Genomic DNA, 19115 nt, shown 5'->3' on the forward strand with positions numbered 1-19115 from the left:
AATGCTATGCGAGCGCCTAGATTTTTTGTTTATGGCGCACACCCACCACGCAGACCCGTTCTCTCATATGTAGGCCTATGAGCGTTTTCACGTTAAATTTGACGGCGCTAGAATTTTGGCGTAGATCTATGGTTTGGACACTCAACGTAAAGCCGTTGATCTACGGGACAGACCCTGAAAGGGTTAAGGGTGCTACTGAGAAAGGGTAGGGGGAAAAGAGGGGAAGGGTAGGGGGGGAAGAGGAGAAGAGTAAGAGGGGAGAGTAAATAACAGCAGCTAAAAGGAGAAACAAAGAGTGAATATTAAAATGGTATAAAAATACCGACAGGTTGTTAGGTAGCTTTATTTCGAAACGTTTCGCCTACACAGTAGGCTTCTTCAGTCGAGTACAGAAAAGTTGATAGAAGCAGAAGAGACGTGAAGACGATGTAATCAGTCCATCACCCTTGAAGTTTTGAGGTGGTCAGTCCCTCAGTCTGGAGAAGAGTATTGTTCCATAGTCTGAAACAATATGGAGTTGAAGTGACAGGATGTAGCCTTATATACCGCCAGGAGGTGAGATGTAGGCCACTAGTAGAGGTAAGAATGTAGTCGATGGGAGGTCACGTCCCTCTCAAACCAAGCCATTCTCACTAGTTGAAGTTGTCCAAATTGTTTTCTGTTCTGTACCAAGATACCATTGTGTTGCAGTGTCTAACACAGTGAATACTAAAATGATATAAAAATACCAACAGGTTGTTAGGTAAGACACACATGCAACAGTTAGTTATCTTTATTTCAAAACGTTTTGCCTACACAGTAGACGAAACATTTCAAAATAAAGATACCTAACTGTTGCATATGTGTCTTACCTAACGAGAAACAAAGAGGCCATATATCCCCATTCTCATCCAAGAGTTGCTTTGGTGTGACAGGTATTGCTGATGTTGCATGAAACATGCTCCCTACTTTACCCTTTGTGCCAGTAAATCAGCATTCAGAATGAGGACCTCATGTCCACCGAGCCACTTCAGTAGACAAGAGAGGACGGTTAGAAGCTCGCTGCAAGGCATACCCCGGTTGGCTGCCACCTTCCTGAAACAACAGGCAGTCACTTAAAGGTACACCAGCCACTTGTCATGTTGATACATTGCATCAGTTAAGGATACTGATGCCATCCTCTAGAATTCCTGAGACCACATCAGTACATCCCTTGATGATCTAGATTCCACAGCAAATAACACAACCACTGAGGATCTCATCTCAATGTGATGAATAATGATCCCCTTTCCCTTAACCTAGGAGCTGTAACTTACAAGGGGAAAAAGACCCAAACGTCAAGTGGATAGGAGTTTGAATACATAGTAGAGTTACAAGTGGAGAGGGTAACAGGAGTTGAATGGGAAAAGCCAAACTATAAAAGGGGGACTACACAGGTTTGAGGAACTTCCTGCAGGAGGTTCAGTGGGACAGACCAGAACGAGTCCCTTGTTTACCAGACGGTTGTAGGGAGGCAAAAACTAAGTGCACTAGAGAATGAAAAAAGTACAGAAGGCAAAGAACACAGGAAAATAAGGAGATTAGTCGAAGAGCCAGAAACGAGTATGCACAGGCAAGGAGAAAGGCTCAGCGACAGTATGGAAACAACATAGAATCGAAAGTCGAGTCTGACCTGAAACTGTTGTATAGCCACATCAGGAGGAAGACAACAGTCAAAGACCAGGTAATCAGGCTGAGGAAAGAAGGAGGGGAACTCACAAGACCTGAGGTATGGAAGACGGCAAATGTAGTCCCCATTTTTAAGAAAGGAGATAGAAATGAGGCACTTAACTACAGACCAGTGTCTCTGACGTGTATAGTATGCAAAGTCATGGAGAAGATTATCAGGAGGAGAGTGGTGGAGTACCTGGAACGGAACAAGATTATAAACGACAACCAGCACGGATTCATGGAAGGCAAATCCTGTGTCACAAACCTTCTGGAGTTTTATGACAAGGTAACAGAAGTAAGACACGAGAGAGAGGGGTGGGTTGATTGCATTTTCCTGGACTGCAGGAAGGCCTTCGACACAGTTCCTCACAAGAGATTAGTGCAGAAGCTGGAGGATCAGGCGCGTATAACAGGAAGGGCACTGCAATGGATCAGAGAATACCTGACAGGGAGGCAACAACGAGTCATGGTACGTGATGAGGTATCACAGTGGGCGCCTGTGACGAGCGGGGTCCCACAGGGGTCAGTCCTAGGACCAGTGCTATTTTTGATATATGTGAATGACATGATGGAAGGGATAGACTCTGAAGTGTCCCTGTTCGCAGATGATGTGAAGTTAATGAGGAGAATTAAATCAGATGAGGATCAGGCAGGACTACAAAGAGACCTGGACAGGCTGGACACGTGGTCCAGCAACTGGCTTCTCGAATTCAACCCCGCCAAATGCAAAGTCATGAAGATTGGGGAAGGGCAAAGAAGACCGCAGACAGAGTATAGGCTAGGTGGACAAAGACTGCAAACCTCACTCAAGGAGAAAGATCTTGGGGTGACCATAACACCGAGCACGTCTCCGGAAGCACACATCAACCAGATAACTGCTGCAGCATATGGGCGCCTGGCAAACCTGAGAATAGCGTTCCGATACCTTAGTAAGGAATCGTTCAAGACACTGTACACTGTGTACGTCAGGCCCATACTGGAGTATGCAGCACCAGTTTGGAACCCACACCTGGTCAAGCACGTCAAGAAATTAGAGAAAGTACAAAGGTTTGCAACAAGGCTAGTTCCGGAGCTCAGGGGAATGTCCTACGAAGAAAGGTTGAGGGAAATCGGACTGACGACACTGGAGGACAGGAGGGTCAGGGGAGACATGATAACGACATACAAAATACTGCGTGGAATAGATAAGGTGGACAGAGACAGGATGTTCCAGAGAGGGGACACAGAAACAAGGGGTCACAATTGGAAGCTGAAGACTCAGACGAGTCACAGGGATGTTAGGAAGTATTTCTTCAGTCATAGAGTCGTCAGGAAGTGGAATAGTCTAGCAAGTGATGTAGTGGAGGCAGGAACCATACATAGCTTTAAGGAGAGGTATGACAAAGCTCAGGAAGCAGAGAGAGAGAGGACCTAGTAGCGATCAGTGAAGAGACGGGGCCAGGAGCTGAGTCTCGACCCCTACAACCACAATTAGGTGAGTACACACAAAGGGTTAAGATAAGCCAGCTAGCAACTAACCCAGGTGTCTTACCCCAGTACTCAAGCAAGCCATGTGAGTAGTCTTCATCACTTGTGTTTCAAGCTCCAAGCCATCCTGAGTGCTCTTTTTTCATCCTTGTGGTGTGGTATTTCGTGGGTGTATTTTAAGCTAGCCAGCTTAGAATATCTTCGCGGCAGTGTGGCTGTCCTCAGTGAGGCTTATGCTGTTCAACTCATAGACCCAACCACCCACTCACCACGTGTGTCTCACCATTGCCGGTCTTAGCCCTGTTTACCCACAAACCCAACCACTATCACTGTTGTGGTACTCACCCAACCTCCGCCAGTGTTTTGGGTACACAACTCCGGGTTCCAGCGGCATATTTTAAGGACCACATAGGGGGTTAAGAGCTAGAGTGTGTCTTCGACAGTGGCGCCACCGTTAAAAGCCTCCTGTGTGAGTTCATCGTCGATGTAAGCGCAATTTTACAGTCACGTGTGCAGAGGACAGCAGCAAGATGACATAAACAATCCTCTACTCTCCACTACCATCAACCTTATTCTACACCAAGTCGTTACAGCGATAATTAATATATCTTTTCATAGAGACATTTGCGAGTGTTGAGACATTTCTTTTGTGTTTCCAGTGATTTTTCTCTTAGTGACATTCAGTGACTCTCGATCAGACTCAGTGTTTGTTTGCAATAATCTTTTTATCTCCTTAATTCAGTGTTAATTTTCGTGCATTATCTTATGTCTGTTGTTTACCTGGAGTTTACCTGGAGAGAGTTCCGGGGGTCAACGCCCCCGTGGCCCGGTCTGTGACCAGGCCTCCTGGTGGATCAGAGCCTGATCAACCAGGCTGTTGCTGCTGGCTGCACGCAAACCAACGTACGAGCCACAGCCCGGCTGATCAGGAACTGACTTCAGGCGCTTGTCCAGTGCCAGCTTGAAGACTGCCAGGGGTCTGTTGGTAATCCCCCTCATGTGTGCTGGGAGGCAGTTGAACAGTCTCGGGCCCCTGACACTTATTGTATGGTCTCTTAATGTGCTAGTGACACCCCTGCTTTTCATTGGGGGGATGGTGCATCGTCTGCCAAGTCTTTTGCTTTCGTAGTGAGTGATTTTCGTGTGCAAGTTCGGTACTAGTCCCTCTAGGATTTTCCAGGTGTATATAATCATGTATCTCTCCCTCCTGCGTTCCAGGGAATACAGGTTTAGGAACCTCAAGTGCTCCCAATAATTGAGGTGTTTTATCTCCGTTATGCGCGCCGTGAAAGTTCTCTGTACATTTTCTAGGTCGGCAATTTCACCTGCCTTGAAAGGTGCTGTTAGTGTGCAGCAATATTCCAGTTGTGGTGTGTGTCTTTTTATACACTAGAAGTAAGTACCTTAGTGTTTTTCCTTTGTGTGTGCAACATATGAGCAGTATAGAACTTGTGTTTATACTTCAGAATCACCTTGTGTTCTCAGTATTCCAGTGAAGTATTTCAGTAATTTATCAGCTTTATTCTGCATCACAACTCAGTGTTGTCTGTTATATTTTTTTTTTCTTCCCAGCATTTGTGTATTCTTGTTTTGTTCCCTGTGTGTTGAACATTCCTGTGTTCATGTTCTTTCATTTAGCCAGTGTCTAATTTGTCTTATTTCCACAGACAATAGTGCCATTGTTTTGTTCAAGCAAGATAATTATTATCTTATCAAAGTTTTCACACATCAAGTTTCATTGCAAGAAAATTCTAGTGTTGTGTTTATGTTGATGTGTTGTGTTCTGCATCACTAAGTGTTCAAGCTTTTTGTTCTGTGTTTTAGCACCTATTATTTTTTCATGTTTCATTGAACAAATTCACTCTTAGTGCAATTTTTAAGTTCTTCTTTTAGAGTAAATTGTTCTTTTGCTTGTTAAGTGTTGTTTAAGTTGCAGTTAAGAGTTAAAGTGTTCATTCCTTGATATATTTCTTTTCTTGTGTGTAATAATTTTTTTTTATTGCACATTGACTCATTTTGCAATAATTCTTGTGCAAATATTGTGTTGCCACTAAAGTTTTTCTTGCAGAGATTCTATGCAGTGTTTTTTTGATTAGCAATTATTTGCAATATTGCTACAGTTTATTTCAGTGCAGTTTCTTATGCTCTGTTCTGTGCATAATATTTTATTCTTTCTGTGCCATTTTATTTTATTCAAGCTTTACTGAGTTCATTTTATCAGGGTGGATAGGGGGGCAATGTGGCAGATGTTGCAAGTGTATGGTGTAGGAGGTAGGTTACTGAAAGCAGTGAAGAGTTTTTACGAGGATAGTGAGGCTCAAGTTAGAGTATGTACGAAAGAGGGAAATTTTTTCCCAGTAAAAGTAGGCCTTAGACAAGGATGTGTGATGTCACCGTGGTTGTTTAATATATTTATAGATGGGGTTGTAAGAGAAGTAAATGCGAGGGTCTTGGCAAGAGGCGTGGAGTTAAAAGATAAAGAATCACACACAAAGTGGGAGTTGTCACAGCTGCTCTTTGCTGATGACACTGTGCTCTTGGGAGATTCTGAAGAGAAGTTGCAGAGATTGGTGGATGAATTTGGTAGGGTGTGCAAAAGAAGAAAATTAAAGGTGAATACAGGAAAGAGTAAGGTTATGAGGATAACAAAAAGATTAGGTGATGAAAGATTGAATATCAGATTGGAGAGAGTATGGAGGAGGTGAATGTATTCAGATATTTGGGAGTGGACGTGTCAGCGGATGGGTCTATGAAAGATGAGGTGAATCATAGAATTGATGAGGGGAAAAGAGTGAGTGGTGCACTTAGTAGTCTGTGGAGACAAAGAACTTTGTCCTTGGAGGCAAAGAGGGGAATGTATGAGAGTATAGTTTTACCAACGCTCTTATATGGGTGTGAAGCATGGGTGATGAATGTTGCAGCGAGGAGAAGGCTGGAGGCAGTGGAGATGTCATGTCTGAGGGCAATGTGTGTTGTGAATATAATGCAGAGAATTCGTAGTTTGGAAGTTAGGAGGAGGTGCGGGATTACCAAAACTGTTGTCCAGAGGGCTGAGGAAGGGTTGTTGAGGTGGTTCGGACATGTAGAGAGAATGGAGCGAAACAGAATGACTTCAAGAGTGTATCAGTCTGTAGTGGAAGGAAGGCGGGGTAGGGGTCGGCCTAGGAAAGGTTGGAGAGAGGGGGTAAAGGAGGTTTTGTGTGCGAGGGGCTTGGACTTCCAGCAGGCATGCGTGAGTGTGTTTGATAGGAGTGAATGGAGACAAATGGTTTTTAATACTTGACGTGCTGTTGGAGTGTGAGCAAAGTAACATTTATGAAGGGGTTCAGGGAAACCGGCAGGCCGGACTTGAGTCCTGGAGATGGGAAGTACAGTGCCTGCACTCTGAAGGAGGGGTGTTAATGTTGCAGTTTAAAAACTGTAGTGTAAAGCACCCTTCTGGCAAGACAGTGATGGAGTGAATGATGGTGAAAGTTTTTCTTTTTCGGGCCACCCTGCCTTGGTGGGAATCGGCCAGTGTGATAATAAAAAAAATAAAAAATTTTCCTGTTGCATTGAAAGTAAAGACAACTCACTGTGCCATTCATTCAATTTAAAGTAAAAGTTGAGCAAATCAGATTTGAGTAAAGTACAAGTTCTCTTGATTTTCAAAGTGTTGTTTGTTAGGTTGAATATTTTTTTTGTGTGAGTTCTTTGCTTACTGTGTGACCTGTCAATTTTTAATTACTTATGCAGAATAGTTAAGCATTTTTTTTTTCCCCATTTAAGTCCACTGTGTTGTGTGTTCCTCAGCTACATTTTTTTTTATTTCTCTAAAGTCTTGTTTTACATTTTGCAAATATGTCTCAAGTTTTCTCAAGCGATGCCTCAGCACATGCTGCTAGTACAACCATTAATGCGTAAGCCCAAAATTCGAGTAACTCCTTATCAAACAATAGATATACTCAGACTTCTAGCCTGCATAATTTCAGTCATGATCCTTATGATGCTATGCCATTGTTCAATGGTAATCCAGACAACCTTGACGGTTGGTTTACCGCAGTTAGAGCCAGAGCTGATGCTTCAGTTGATGGTCTTCCATCTGAGAGTTGTTTAATCAGTATCGGAAAGGAGAGTCTAGCCCGTTCTCCAGCAGCCTCACATGTATTTAACTTAATTCGTATGATGGATTTCCAAGATCTGACCAGGTGGCAAGATTATGAACAGTTAATTTGCAATTATCTTGAACCGGTGCGAGAAACCGATCCGTTCGTTGTTCTCAAAGAATTAGTTTGCACAGCTCCGAGACCAGAAGAGTCATTAGATGAGTTTGCTCTTCGTCTTAATAACCTAATGTCCTCATTCGTTAAAGCAGGTCAAAATTCCAAGTACCTTATAAAGATAGTGATAAACCAGCCCTTGATGGGTTTGCCAAATTAGCCGCATTCGGAGTTATTAAACAACTAATGCCACCGACATCTATGTATGTGTACAATTCAAGTCCGCTAGATGCTACTATGGGACCGCTTGCAGCTCTAATCCATGTACGAAATTTGTGTCCCGAGGGAACCTTCCCTTATCGTAAGTCTATGCCAAACACCTTGTCCACTCCTGTACTTCCTCTAGTTTGTGCTACTACCAAAACTCCCAACCTTAATCACTCGCGTCCATCATCCAAAGCAAGTGTTAAGAGCCATCATTCCCGTAGCACCCGTAGTATGTACAGTACCCACAGTCAAAGAACTTGCTACAATTGTGGTTACCGTGGCCATATTGCTATTAATTGTCATGATAGTCACCCTAAGAAGCGTCGTACTGATGATGAGTACCAGTCAGATCTTCCCTACTGTACTTATCATAGAATTCATGGACATGACACATCTGAGTGCAATGCTCTCTACAACCTGCAGTACTCTAGATCTTTCCGTGGCCGTTCCAACCGCAGAGCCAGGAGAGGAAACAGACGTCGTGGTTCACAAACTAACCAGAACCAGGCTCATTCTTCCAATTCGGGGGAATCCGAGCGCCCAAGTCTACTCGTCCAGTCGTGACAGTAGTAGGTGATAACGAGTACACCATCCCAGTCCAAAATTCCTATGAAGCCTTAGCCAGCCTTGAGAATGACAACCCTGCTGTTGATGCTGCTTCACACGTCTCTGACGTAGAGGAATTTGGGGATGAAGTAGAAAATGCCTTCTCCGATGACAACCCACCTTTCTGTTTGCATATAACTCCTAACGAAACGATTGGTCCTTTAGTACAAGCTTCTGTCCATAATGCGCCCGTTCATGTGTTCATGGACTCTGGTGCGCAAGTTAATATCATTAGGTCTAGCTTGTTTAAAGAGAAGCAGTTACGACGTGTCCTCCTCGTTGAACCAACTACTGTAACCTCCCTTAGTGGAGTAGCTGGTTCCCTTCTGCGAGTCCGAGGTCAGACTTCGCTCACCTTTACTATCCAAGGCAGAGACTTTACTGCTGCTTTTCTTGTTGTCGACCAGATTACTTTCCCTGGTGACCTTCTACTGGGATTTGCTTCCATGCGAGACTTACGCATTGTGCTCGACCCGTACCGATGGCATGCCCAAATTGACGACTTGATCGTTCCATTCTGGGGTTACCAGCTTGGATCAGAAATCTGTCATACTGCTGCAGAGTATGATGTACGCATTAAGTCCTTACAAGCCAATGCATTCTCCAGTAGCGTACCCAAGCGGTCAGGCACTGGTAACTCTGTCACTCCCATCTGTGTTCCACCTACACCTTCAGATATGCAAGATAGTGTATTGCCTCAAGTGTCCGAGGACGCTCAGACTGCCTTGAGTGCTCTGCCTATCTCTGCAATGTCTGCTAGTCCAAGTAGTAGTTTCTCCACAGGGGACGCCTTGTCGGAAAACGATTACTTGAAACTAGTAATGCCATCTCTTGTTGATGTCACATGCCGTCTGCAGAAAGACGTCTCTGTTGCGGCTAGTGCTCTCACTAGAGTGTCTGTTGTTGTTCCTAATGTTCCAGATGGTGATAACGTCCTAGTTGACAGTGATTCCTGCAAGGTCAAGGGTTTATTTGTTGAACCTTCCTTACACGTTGTAAGAGACAGTAAGATCCATTTACTCCTTGCTAACACTTCGGGTCACAGTGTTCGTCTCAGAGCAAATACCAACCTCGTTGACCTAGTTCACTATCCTTACCCTGTTCAAGTACAGGATGACGTGCCACCTGACCAGTGGGTCGGTGCTATTTCAACAGTGGAGACCTCATCCACTCCACTGGATCAATCCATCCCACCAGTTGAGGAGAAAGACTTAGCTCCCACTGATTTCCCAGACGAAGTCCAGCGCTTGTTGACGCTGTTGAACAAACGTCGTAAAGCCATTGCCTTACCAGGTGAGAAGATGGGTATAACGAACTTATTGTCCCATCGTATTCCACTTGAACCTGGTACTAGACCTATCTATATACCTGCGTACAGAATGCCTCATTCCCAAGTTGCTGTCGCAGAGGAACTGATCAATCAAATGCTCAATGATGGAGTTATTGCACATAGCAATTCACCCTGGAATGCGCCCTTGATCCTAGTGCCTAAGAAGGACGGCACTTGGCGCCCGGTGATTGACTTTAGGAAGTTAAATGCGAAAACCATTCCAGATCGTTTCCCACTTCCTGTACTAGGTGACCTTTTACGCAATATCGGAGATAACAAAGTCTTCTCGACCCTGGACTTGTTACAAGGGTTTTGGCAAGTCCCTCTTCACGAGGACAGCCAAGAGTTAACTGCATTCTCCACTCCCACAGGTCATTATCACTTCCTCCGTATGGCGTTTGGATTACGATCGTCTCCTATCACGTTCTCTAGACTCATGACCAACATCTTTAGAGGTCTTATAGGTAAAGCACTTATGGTGTACTTAGACGACGTAATCGTCATGTCCGAAGATGTGGATACACACCTGAAAAGACTTGATATAGTACTTGGTAAGCTTGAAGAAGCCAATTTAAAGATCAAACTGTCCAAATGTCAATTTTTCAGATCAGAAATTAAGTTTCTTGGTCACGTAGTCACTCCTAGAGGGGTTACGACTGATCAAAGTAAAGTAACTGCAGTACTAAATTTTCCAACTCCCAAAACTGCTGATGCCGTAAGATCCTTTGTGGGCTTAGCAGGTTTTTATAGATCTTTCATTGCCAATTTTTCTTCCATAGCTGCTCCACTAACTGAATTGCTTAAGAAAGATGCTCCTTTTGTTTGGACCTTCCGTCAAGAAAGAGCATTCCAAACTCTAAAAGAAAAGTTAACATCTGCTCCAATTTTGAAATTCCCAGATTTTTCTAAGCCCTTCTATCTGACAACTGATGCTAGTTCAATTGGCATAGGTGCCGTACTAGCTCAGAAGACTGATGGCAAGTACAACGCAGTTGCATTTGCTAGCCGAGTCCTTACGAAGGCTGAACGTAATTATACAGTAACGGAGCAAGAAGCTTTAGCAATAGTATGGTCTTTAAAGCACTTCCGAGACATTATTTACCAGTACCCTGTTCATGTCTTGACAGACCATGCGCCACTGATACCTTTATTCCAGAACAAACAGCCTACTGGAAGGTTAGCCAGATGGACCTTGACTATCCAAGAGTTCAATCCCACTTTTGAACATTTACCTGGCAAGTCGAATGTAGTCGCAGATGCTTTATCGCGACACGTTAGTGTAGTTACTGCAGATCCTCCATTTACTGTCGAGGATGTCAAAAATGCCCAAAGAACAGATCCCATGTGGTCTGGTGTGATTCGATTCCTGCTCCAGGAAGATCTTATTCTTACTGTGAAGCCACCAGCACCCATTAGTGACTTTGTAATGAGCCAAGAATTACTGTATCGAACAGCCGAGTTGGGTACTCCAAGTAGAAGAGTTTACCAGTTAGTAATTCCACAGTCACTAGTGAACGTAGCTCTACAGCTAGTTCATGATGCACCAGGTGTTGCACACCCTGGTATGGATCGTTCTGTGAAACAAGCCAGAATGAAATACTTTTGGCCACGTATGGCAACTGACATTTCCGAGTATGTTAAGAAATGTAGTGTCTGTATGCAACATAAAGGAAATGTCAATGGTCCTAATCCAATCCAAGTGTACCCAACCACTAGCGAACCGTGGGAAAGAGTTGCCCTTGACTTGTTAACCAATTTTAAATGTTCCCTCCAAGGCAACAAACATCTGTGTGTTATGGTAGACCATTTCACCAGATATTGTGAGTTAGTTCCTATTGCAGATAAGACTGCAGAGACAGTAGCTAAAGCGTTTAAAGAACGCATTATCTGCAGGCATACCACCCCTAAGTCCTTAGTAACAGATAATGGAGGTGAATTCTGTAATGAGATTCTTGAAAATTTGTGTACTTTATACAAGATCTCTAAATCCACCATTGTTCCTCATCATCCTGCCAGCAATGGGTTAGCCGAAAGAACCAATAAGAAAGTACTTGATGTCCTGAGAGCCACTATCAACCCCAATAGTGAAACTTGGGATGAAGTCATACCAGATGTTCAATGTGCCATAAATTCTGCTTACAATGCTTCCATAGGTGATACTCCACATTATGCATTGTATGGTGTAGACAAGCGTTTACCCTATGAGTTGTTATATTCCACTCCGAAACCTAATTACAACCCTGATGATTTCGTAGCAACTCGTACCAGCATGGCTCAAAGTGTTTTTAGAAGAATCCGTGAAACACTTCATAAATCAACAGCAGAATTTACTAGAGTAACTAATAGCCGTGCTAAGCCATCAAAAGTCAAAGTAGGTTCAAGAGTAATGCTGACAAATTTCAACAAAACATCCGAAATGCCTAAGCTCGATCAAAAGTTTGTCGGACCTTATCGAGTTGTAGAACATATCTCTGGTAATAAGTATAAGGTTAGAGAAATTAGTACTGGTAAGTACAAAGAATCGCATTTAGATCATATGAAATTAGTATGCGATGTTGATGATATTGCTACCCAGACTAATGTGACAGATGCTGAAAATCCTCTTGACTCTGTACCCTCTACCTCAAATACTCAGTCAGATAACCAACCTGAATGTCGTTACTCCTTGCGTACTCGACAAGTAATGAGAAACCCACAAGTATCTTTTGTAGATACTCGTTCAGATCTCCCTCAGTCAAGGCATGTGTTAGCCATTGCAGAGGAATTCGATCCTCCCAGAGATGATAACCATTCTGCATATGTAAACCTCACCCTCGCAGAATTGGGTTTAAATGTACATAGTCTGTATAACTAGATGTCCGAGATGAAGTAAATTGTCAACTGTTTGTTATTAACTGATTAGTTTTTCAGAATTTTTTTTTTTTTTTCGTATTCACGTTCCCTCCGTATTCTGAGAATTTGACAGTAATGATCTGAGTGCGCACCAGATGCCTTTGCTGTTAATTTCACCTTGTATATATATATTTATTCTTCCTCAGAATCCGTAGAGTGCATGAATACAGATCGATCGATCAATTCCATCCATATTGTACAATGATTTGTTCTTATAGTTTGTAATGCATTACGTTAAAAGTGATTACGTTAACACCCATTACGTAAAACTCATTTTGTTAACATCCATTATGATACCATCCATTAGTTCTAAGTTATATATGAATTTGTTATTGTATAGAATCAGCCCAGAACCGCCTGCCTGTTCAGCCTATAGATAGTAGTGTATGTCGAGACGACATACGTAACATGACCGAGCTGTCAGCATAGTTGCTGATCCCTGTGTTATATAGCATAGCATATAGTATCATCCATGTGCTTTAGATAGGAGATCCCTTTTAGGCCTGTGACTTTGTGTGACGTCACGGGATGCGCATGTGTACGTTCGTACCTCTGCCCTGGCTCTCAGTCGGCGTGTAGACCATCCAGGCTAAGACAGGCAGAGGCTGGGCTCCATTTCCCATCATCACAGTCTGACAAGTGTGTATATATCGTTACCATCCAACAAGTGTGTCTACCTTCAACCCTCGAATATCTAAATTTAAGAACTTCCTTGGACAGGCTGGACACGTGGTCCAGCAACTGGCTTCTCGAATTTAACCCCGCCAAATGCAAAGTCATGAAGATCGGGGAAGGGCAAAGAAGACCACAGACGGAGTATTGGCTAGGTCGCCAAAGACTGCAAACCTCGCTCAAGGAGAAAGATCTTGGAGTGAGTATAACACTGAACACCTCTCTGGAAGGACACAACCAGATAACTGCTGCAGCATATGGGCGCCTGACAAATCTGAGAATAGTGTTCTGATACTTTAGTAAGGAATCGTTCAAGACACTGTACACCGTGTATGTCAGGCCCATACTGGAGTGTGCAGCACCTGTTTGAAACCCACACTTGATCAAGCATATCAAGATATTAGAGAAAGTGCAAAGGTTTGTGACAAGGTTAGTTCCAGAGCTAAGGGGAATGTCCTACTAAGAAAGGTTAAGGGAAATCGGCCTGACGACACTGGAGGACAGGAGGGTTAGGGGAGACATGATAACGGCATACAAAATACTGCATGGAATAGACAAGGTGGACAAAGACAGGATGTTCCAGAGAGGGGACACACAAACAAGGGGTCACAGTTGGAAGTTTGAAGACCTAGATGAGTCAAAGGGATGTTAGGAAGTGTTTCTTCAGTCATAGAGTAGTCAGGAAGTGGAATAGCCTATCCAGTGAGGTAGTGGAGGCAAGACTCATACATAGCTTTAAGATGAGGTATGATAAAGCTCATAGAGCATGGAGAGAGAACCTAGTAGCACTTAGTGAAGAGGTGGGGCCAGGAGCTGAGTCTCGACAACTTCAACTACAATTAGGTGAGTACACACACACACATTCATTCTACAATTCTCTAGAATATTCCAACACCCTCAACAATTCTTTACAACATGCCACCACACATTACGACCCTCCACAAAGTGCCACTCCATACTACAACCAACTACTAAATACCACCACACACAACCCACCAAAACATGTCACAACAGTTTACAACTCACAACTCTCCACAATATTCTACAATCTGCCACAACATCCCCCCCCCTCCCAATGACATACTGCTGCACTCTACAATTCTCCACAACATTCTACAACAACATACTGCTTCACTCTACAATTTTCCACAACATTCTACAACAATAGTGCTTTGCTCTACAATTCTCCACAACATAGTGCTTCACTCTACAACTTTCCACAACAACATAGTGCTTCACTCTAACAATTTTCCACAACATTCCACAACAACATACTGCTTCACTCTACAATTTTCCACAACATTCTACAACAACATACTGCTTCACTCTACAATTTTCCACAACATTCTACAACAACATACTGCTTCACTCTACAATTTTCCACAACATTCTACAACAACATACTGCTTCACTCTACAATTTTCCACAACATTCTACAACAATAAAACCTTCTACAACATGGTACAAAACCTTACAACTTGCAATTATATGTATATCTTCACTCTCAAGAACACTTCACATCATGTCAACCCCCTTAATACCTTACATCATGTCAGCACTCTCAATCATGTCAACACCTCTCAAGAACACCTCACATCATGTGAATACTATCAACACTTCACATCATATCAACACCCTCAAGAATACTTCATATTATGTCAGGCCCCTAAGCATCTCACATCATGTCAACATCCTCAAGAACATTTCTCATGTCAACACAATCTACATGTTAACACATTCAACAACACTCCACATTATGTCAACACACTAAATCATGTCAGCACATTACATCATGTCAGCACACTGCATCATGTCAAAATTCCACAATATGTCAACACACTCAACACTACACATCATTTCAACACAGCAACATGTCAACACACTCAACAACACTACATCATGTCAACACACTCAACAGCACATCAACACACACTACATGTCAATGAACTCTACAACACACTACATATCAACACACTACAACATATCAAAACATTCAGCGTCCCACAGCACATCAACACACTTTGCAACATGCTTGTAACCTCCATACAATTAAACTGTTTACCTTTTGTTATGTTCTACGAGTGTGTTGATCTTTTGTGTTTACAAGCATCAACACTGACAAATTAAATATTTTAAATATCCTCTCGTTATTCTTCTATTTGGAATATTCAGTAGTACATTAATGTAATTGTAGACACTATACATGTACTATATGCAAGATAATGTACACTAAATGTGTTTTGTACAAAAATTCCTCCTAAAATTCGTAATATACAGTGGAACCTCGGTATGCGACTTCAATTCATTCCGGAAGGCTGTTCAAGAGCCGCTCCGTTTGAGTATCGAACAAATTCTTCCAAACCAATTTTCCGTTTCATTGGCTGTTATCACTAACCATCGTATGCCCCATGGTGATGAAACATGAAATAGTTTACAGTGAAGTTCTGGCAGGTCGTATTTGTTTGGTCAAGTGCTGAGCTTTGTTCGAGTAGGGAGCTGGTCGTATATCGAGGTTCTACTGTATCTACTATAATGGCGTGTCTTCTGAAAGGTAACAAAAAATGATAATTATTTAAATTGCACTTAACCCAAGCGGGTCATAATTTATTCAAGTCTTTGAACACTTGGAACATGATGTGGTTTCATATCTGTATGATCCTTCATATTTCATACTAAGAGTTAAATACTGATTTTTTGGCAACCTGATTACTTACACTGAATCATTCATGTATGAGTTTTCATATGTGATACCAGACTAGATTTTAGTCTAAAGTCTTTTCCACATTCTGCACAGTGATATGGTTTCTTTCCTGTATGAAGTCTCAAATGATAAACAAGAGTCTTATTTTCAGTAAAACATTGCTGACATTCTGAACACTGATATGGCTTCTCTCCTGTATGAACCCTCATATGACTTACTTGAGCCGATTTATCCGAAAACTCCTTCAGACACAGTGAACACTGATATGGTTTCTCTCCAGTGTGAAGTCTGAAATGTAGTACCAGATGAGCTTTTTGAGTAAAACATTTTTGGCACTCGGTACACTGAAATGGTTTCTCTTTTGTATGTAGTCTCATATGCAGCTCAAGGTGAGCTTTTTGTGTAAAGTTTTTTAAACATTCAGTACAATGAAAGGGCTTCTCTCCAGTATGAACTCTCATATGATGGTCCAGGTGATGTTTGCGAGGAAAAGCTTTCAGACACACTTTACACTGATGAGGTTTCTCCCCTAAGTGAAGCTTCACATGTCTGACTAAATTTGATTTAGTTTTCAGCTTTCTTGGGCAATAAGAACACTTATATTGATTTTGCTGCTCCTCAGTGTGAAATTTCTCATATGAAAATAAACGAGATTTATGTTTAAAGTCTCTCAGACTCTCTGAAGACGGCTTCTGTTTTGTATGGCGTTTCATGTGATTGATTAGGTTTTCTTCTTGCGGAAATGTTTTTAAACATAACGAACACTGATATGGTTTCTCCTCTGTATGAGTTCTCTCATGAATTCCTAGATGACCCTTTTGTGCAAAGCCCTTATGACATACCAAGCATCTATATGGTTTTTCTCCCGTGTGAACTCTCAAATGTCTTGTTAAATGGGATTTATTTGTAAAGTGTTTAAAGCACACTGAACACTGGTGTGACTTCTTCAGTGAATGAGCACTCATCTTGCTGTATTGTTTTTTTCAAAATTCTGATACACTAAACACTAGTCTATTATTCTTTTTCTCTGGTATGAGGTATCAAAGATTTAATTAAATATTTCTTTTAAGTCGAGTGTTCTGGCTACTTATTCCTGATATGGGTTTCTCTACTATATAGCTTCTCTAATAAATTACAGAAGTAGATATATTTGAAGATTTTTTTTAGATACACTGAACAATGGTGGGGTTCCACTTGCATACTGCAAAACAAGGGAAAACAATAGTGTTTTTAATGAACATGACATAGGGTATAATTATGGAACAGTGTAACTGTCTGTTAGGAATCTAAATAAGTCATGAAGGTTAGAACCAAATATTTTGACAATAGTAAACATCAAGAAAGTCCTCAACTCATACAAGTTATTCAGCATTATATTAGCCTTTAAAAAAATTTCTTTGTCAATATACATACCTTAACTAATCTTATGACCATTTCATAAGAACTTATGGCCATTTTCCTAGTTCGGTCATTTAGCTATGAGAAAGACAAAATTATTAATACTCTCAAAAATTTTAACATAAAAATACAATTATTTTTATGTTAGGGGATGTGTAAAACCAAGTGTTTACAATGAAGCATATTAGTAAACAAAATGTAGATAAGGGTGCAAAACTTTCGTTGCATTTATGGATTAAAAACATATGACTGAGTAGATTGGAGAGCATTGTGACAGATGTTACAAATGCATGGAATAGATTGTAAGTTACTCTTTTTTTTTAACATACCAGCAGTCTCCCACTGAGGTGGGGTGGCCCAAGAAAAAAGAAACTCTCTCATCATCACTTACAACACTGCTGTCTTGCCAGAAGTGCATCTATACTACAGTTTAGATGCCCCTCCAAGCTGTAATATCTTCACCAATGACTCAAGAAATCGTAATGACACGATTGCAAACAAACCATACCCCCGCGGATTCAATCCCAGCCGGGGGTATGGTTTATCTTCACCAATCCTTCAGAGTGCAGACACTGTAATTCCCACCGCCAGGACTCAAGTCTGGCTAAGTTTCACTGAATTCCTTCATAAACATTACAAAATGAGAGGGTACAATGTGAACAGGAACAACAATGAACACACTGTACAGCCAGCTGTTGGTGTAGACAATTAAAAAAATGGGCAACTAGTCAACACGTGTGACATGCAAATAAGGTTCACTGACTGTGGGTGTAGGAGTCGCCAGTGGCATATGAAATTATTTTTCCACCTTGTAGGCATAGCAGTGCTCAATGCCTACAATATGTAACACATAAAAACCAGGAAATGACTTCAGTATGCTGAATTTACCCTCAGTGTCATAAACCAGATTGTATGTATCATGTCACACCTGTGCTTGCCTCTCAACAATGACCTGTCCTTCACCAACATCCAGAGGGGAAAGCACCAAACTGATTACCTACTAGCTGTCACTTCATCACACAACTCTTGTCTGCCCAGAAAAAGAAGTGTACGGAAGGGCCCTGCATATGCAGCTCCCACTTTTTGGTGTTCCACATTTTCATTGGCTTTCAACTGAGCCATTGTTCATTATGTTCGGTGCTTTTACTGCTTTTCTGCAGCTATCACTGTTTTTGTAAAAGAGTTGTGTAAGGGAAGGACAAACAGGGCCATATTTGAAGGTAAGTATTGTATGTACTCTGCATTTATATTAATATTTTATGTCTAGCTGTAGAGAGGACTTAATATATGATAGTGTAAACATGTTATCAGGGTTTTAGATGGATTCAGTAATGAAAAAGGTGCTCTTTTCCATCCTCCAGCGATTTTTACCTATCGGCCGAGGTCGCAAACCTTCAGAGCCATTTGAACAAGGTCCACCTGTATCTTGGAAAAGGTGTGTTGTGTGTGCCCACAGCACAAGACGAAAGAATACGTGATACATGTGTCAGCAATGTGGGGTGCCACTCTGACACCGTGCTTAAGGAGTTTCATAAGGATACATAATACAGTAGACCCTCGGTTTTCGTGTTTAATCCATTCCAGAGCCATCGGTCAAAACTGAAATATGGGGTGCTACTCTGACACTGTGCTTAAGGAGTTTCATAAGGATATTTTATGTCTTTGCAAACAGTGCTTGAGATTTTGTATTTACAATAGTGGGTTGCAATGCAGAGTGCGCCTCTATTATGCCTACTTATTATGCCTACTTATTATGGGCCTACTTAACATTATTGGCTTACAGACTACTTAACACTAAGTATTATATCACAGTTGTACAGTAGGATAGTAATTATTTCATAGTTGTACAGTAGATTATTAATTATAAGTGAATCAAAATTTGTATAAGACAAAA

The 19115-nt window shown here is 41.8% G+C and overlaps 1 protein-coding gene across 13 annotated transcripts in view; it reads right to left on the bottom strand.

Annotated features, from left to right (window-relative positions):
• Window positions 1-329: 329 nt before the first annotated feature.
• LOC128703668 (zinc finger protein 300) overlaps window positions 330-19115 on the bottom strand; it is a 33690-nt gene continuing 14904 nt past the window's right edge. For 11 of the 13 annotated variants that reach the window (XM_070101359.1, XM_070101361.1, XM_070101358.1 and 8 more), the window contains 2 exons: window positions 17237-17299; window positions 15697-17024 (listed from right to left, as the gene is read on the bottom strand). In XM_070101359.1, coding sequence (XP_069957460.1) covers window positions 15847-16788 — 942 coding nt within the window. In that variant the 5' untranslated portion in view covers window positions 16789-17024; window positions 17237-17299 and the 3' untranslated portion in view covers window positions 15697-15846. Of the gene's footprint in view, window positions 1075-15517; window positions 15667-15696; window positions 17025-17236; window positions 17300-19115 lie in introns of those variants that run through there. The other 2 variants (XR_011394152.1, XM_070101366.1) reach the window with 2 other exon arrangements.

Source organism: Cherax quadricarinatus, chromosome 76 (assembly GCF_038502225.1).
Source record: "Cherax quadricarinatus isolate ZL_2023a chromosome 76, ASM3850222v1, whole genome shotgun sequence".
In the NCBI taxonomy this organism is placed as follows: Eukaryota; Metazoa; Arthropoda; class Malacostraca; order Decapoda; family Parastacidae; genus Cherax; species Cherax quadricarinatus.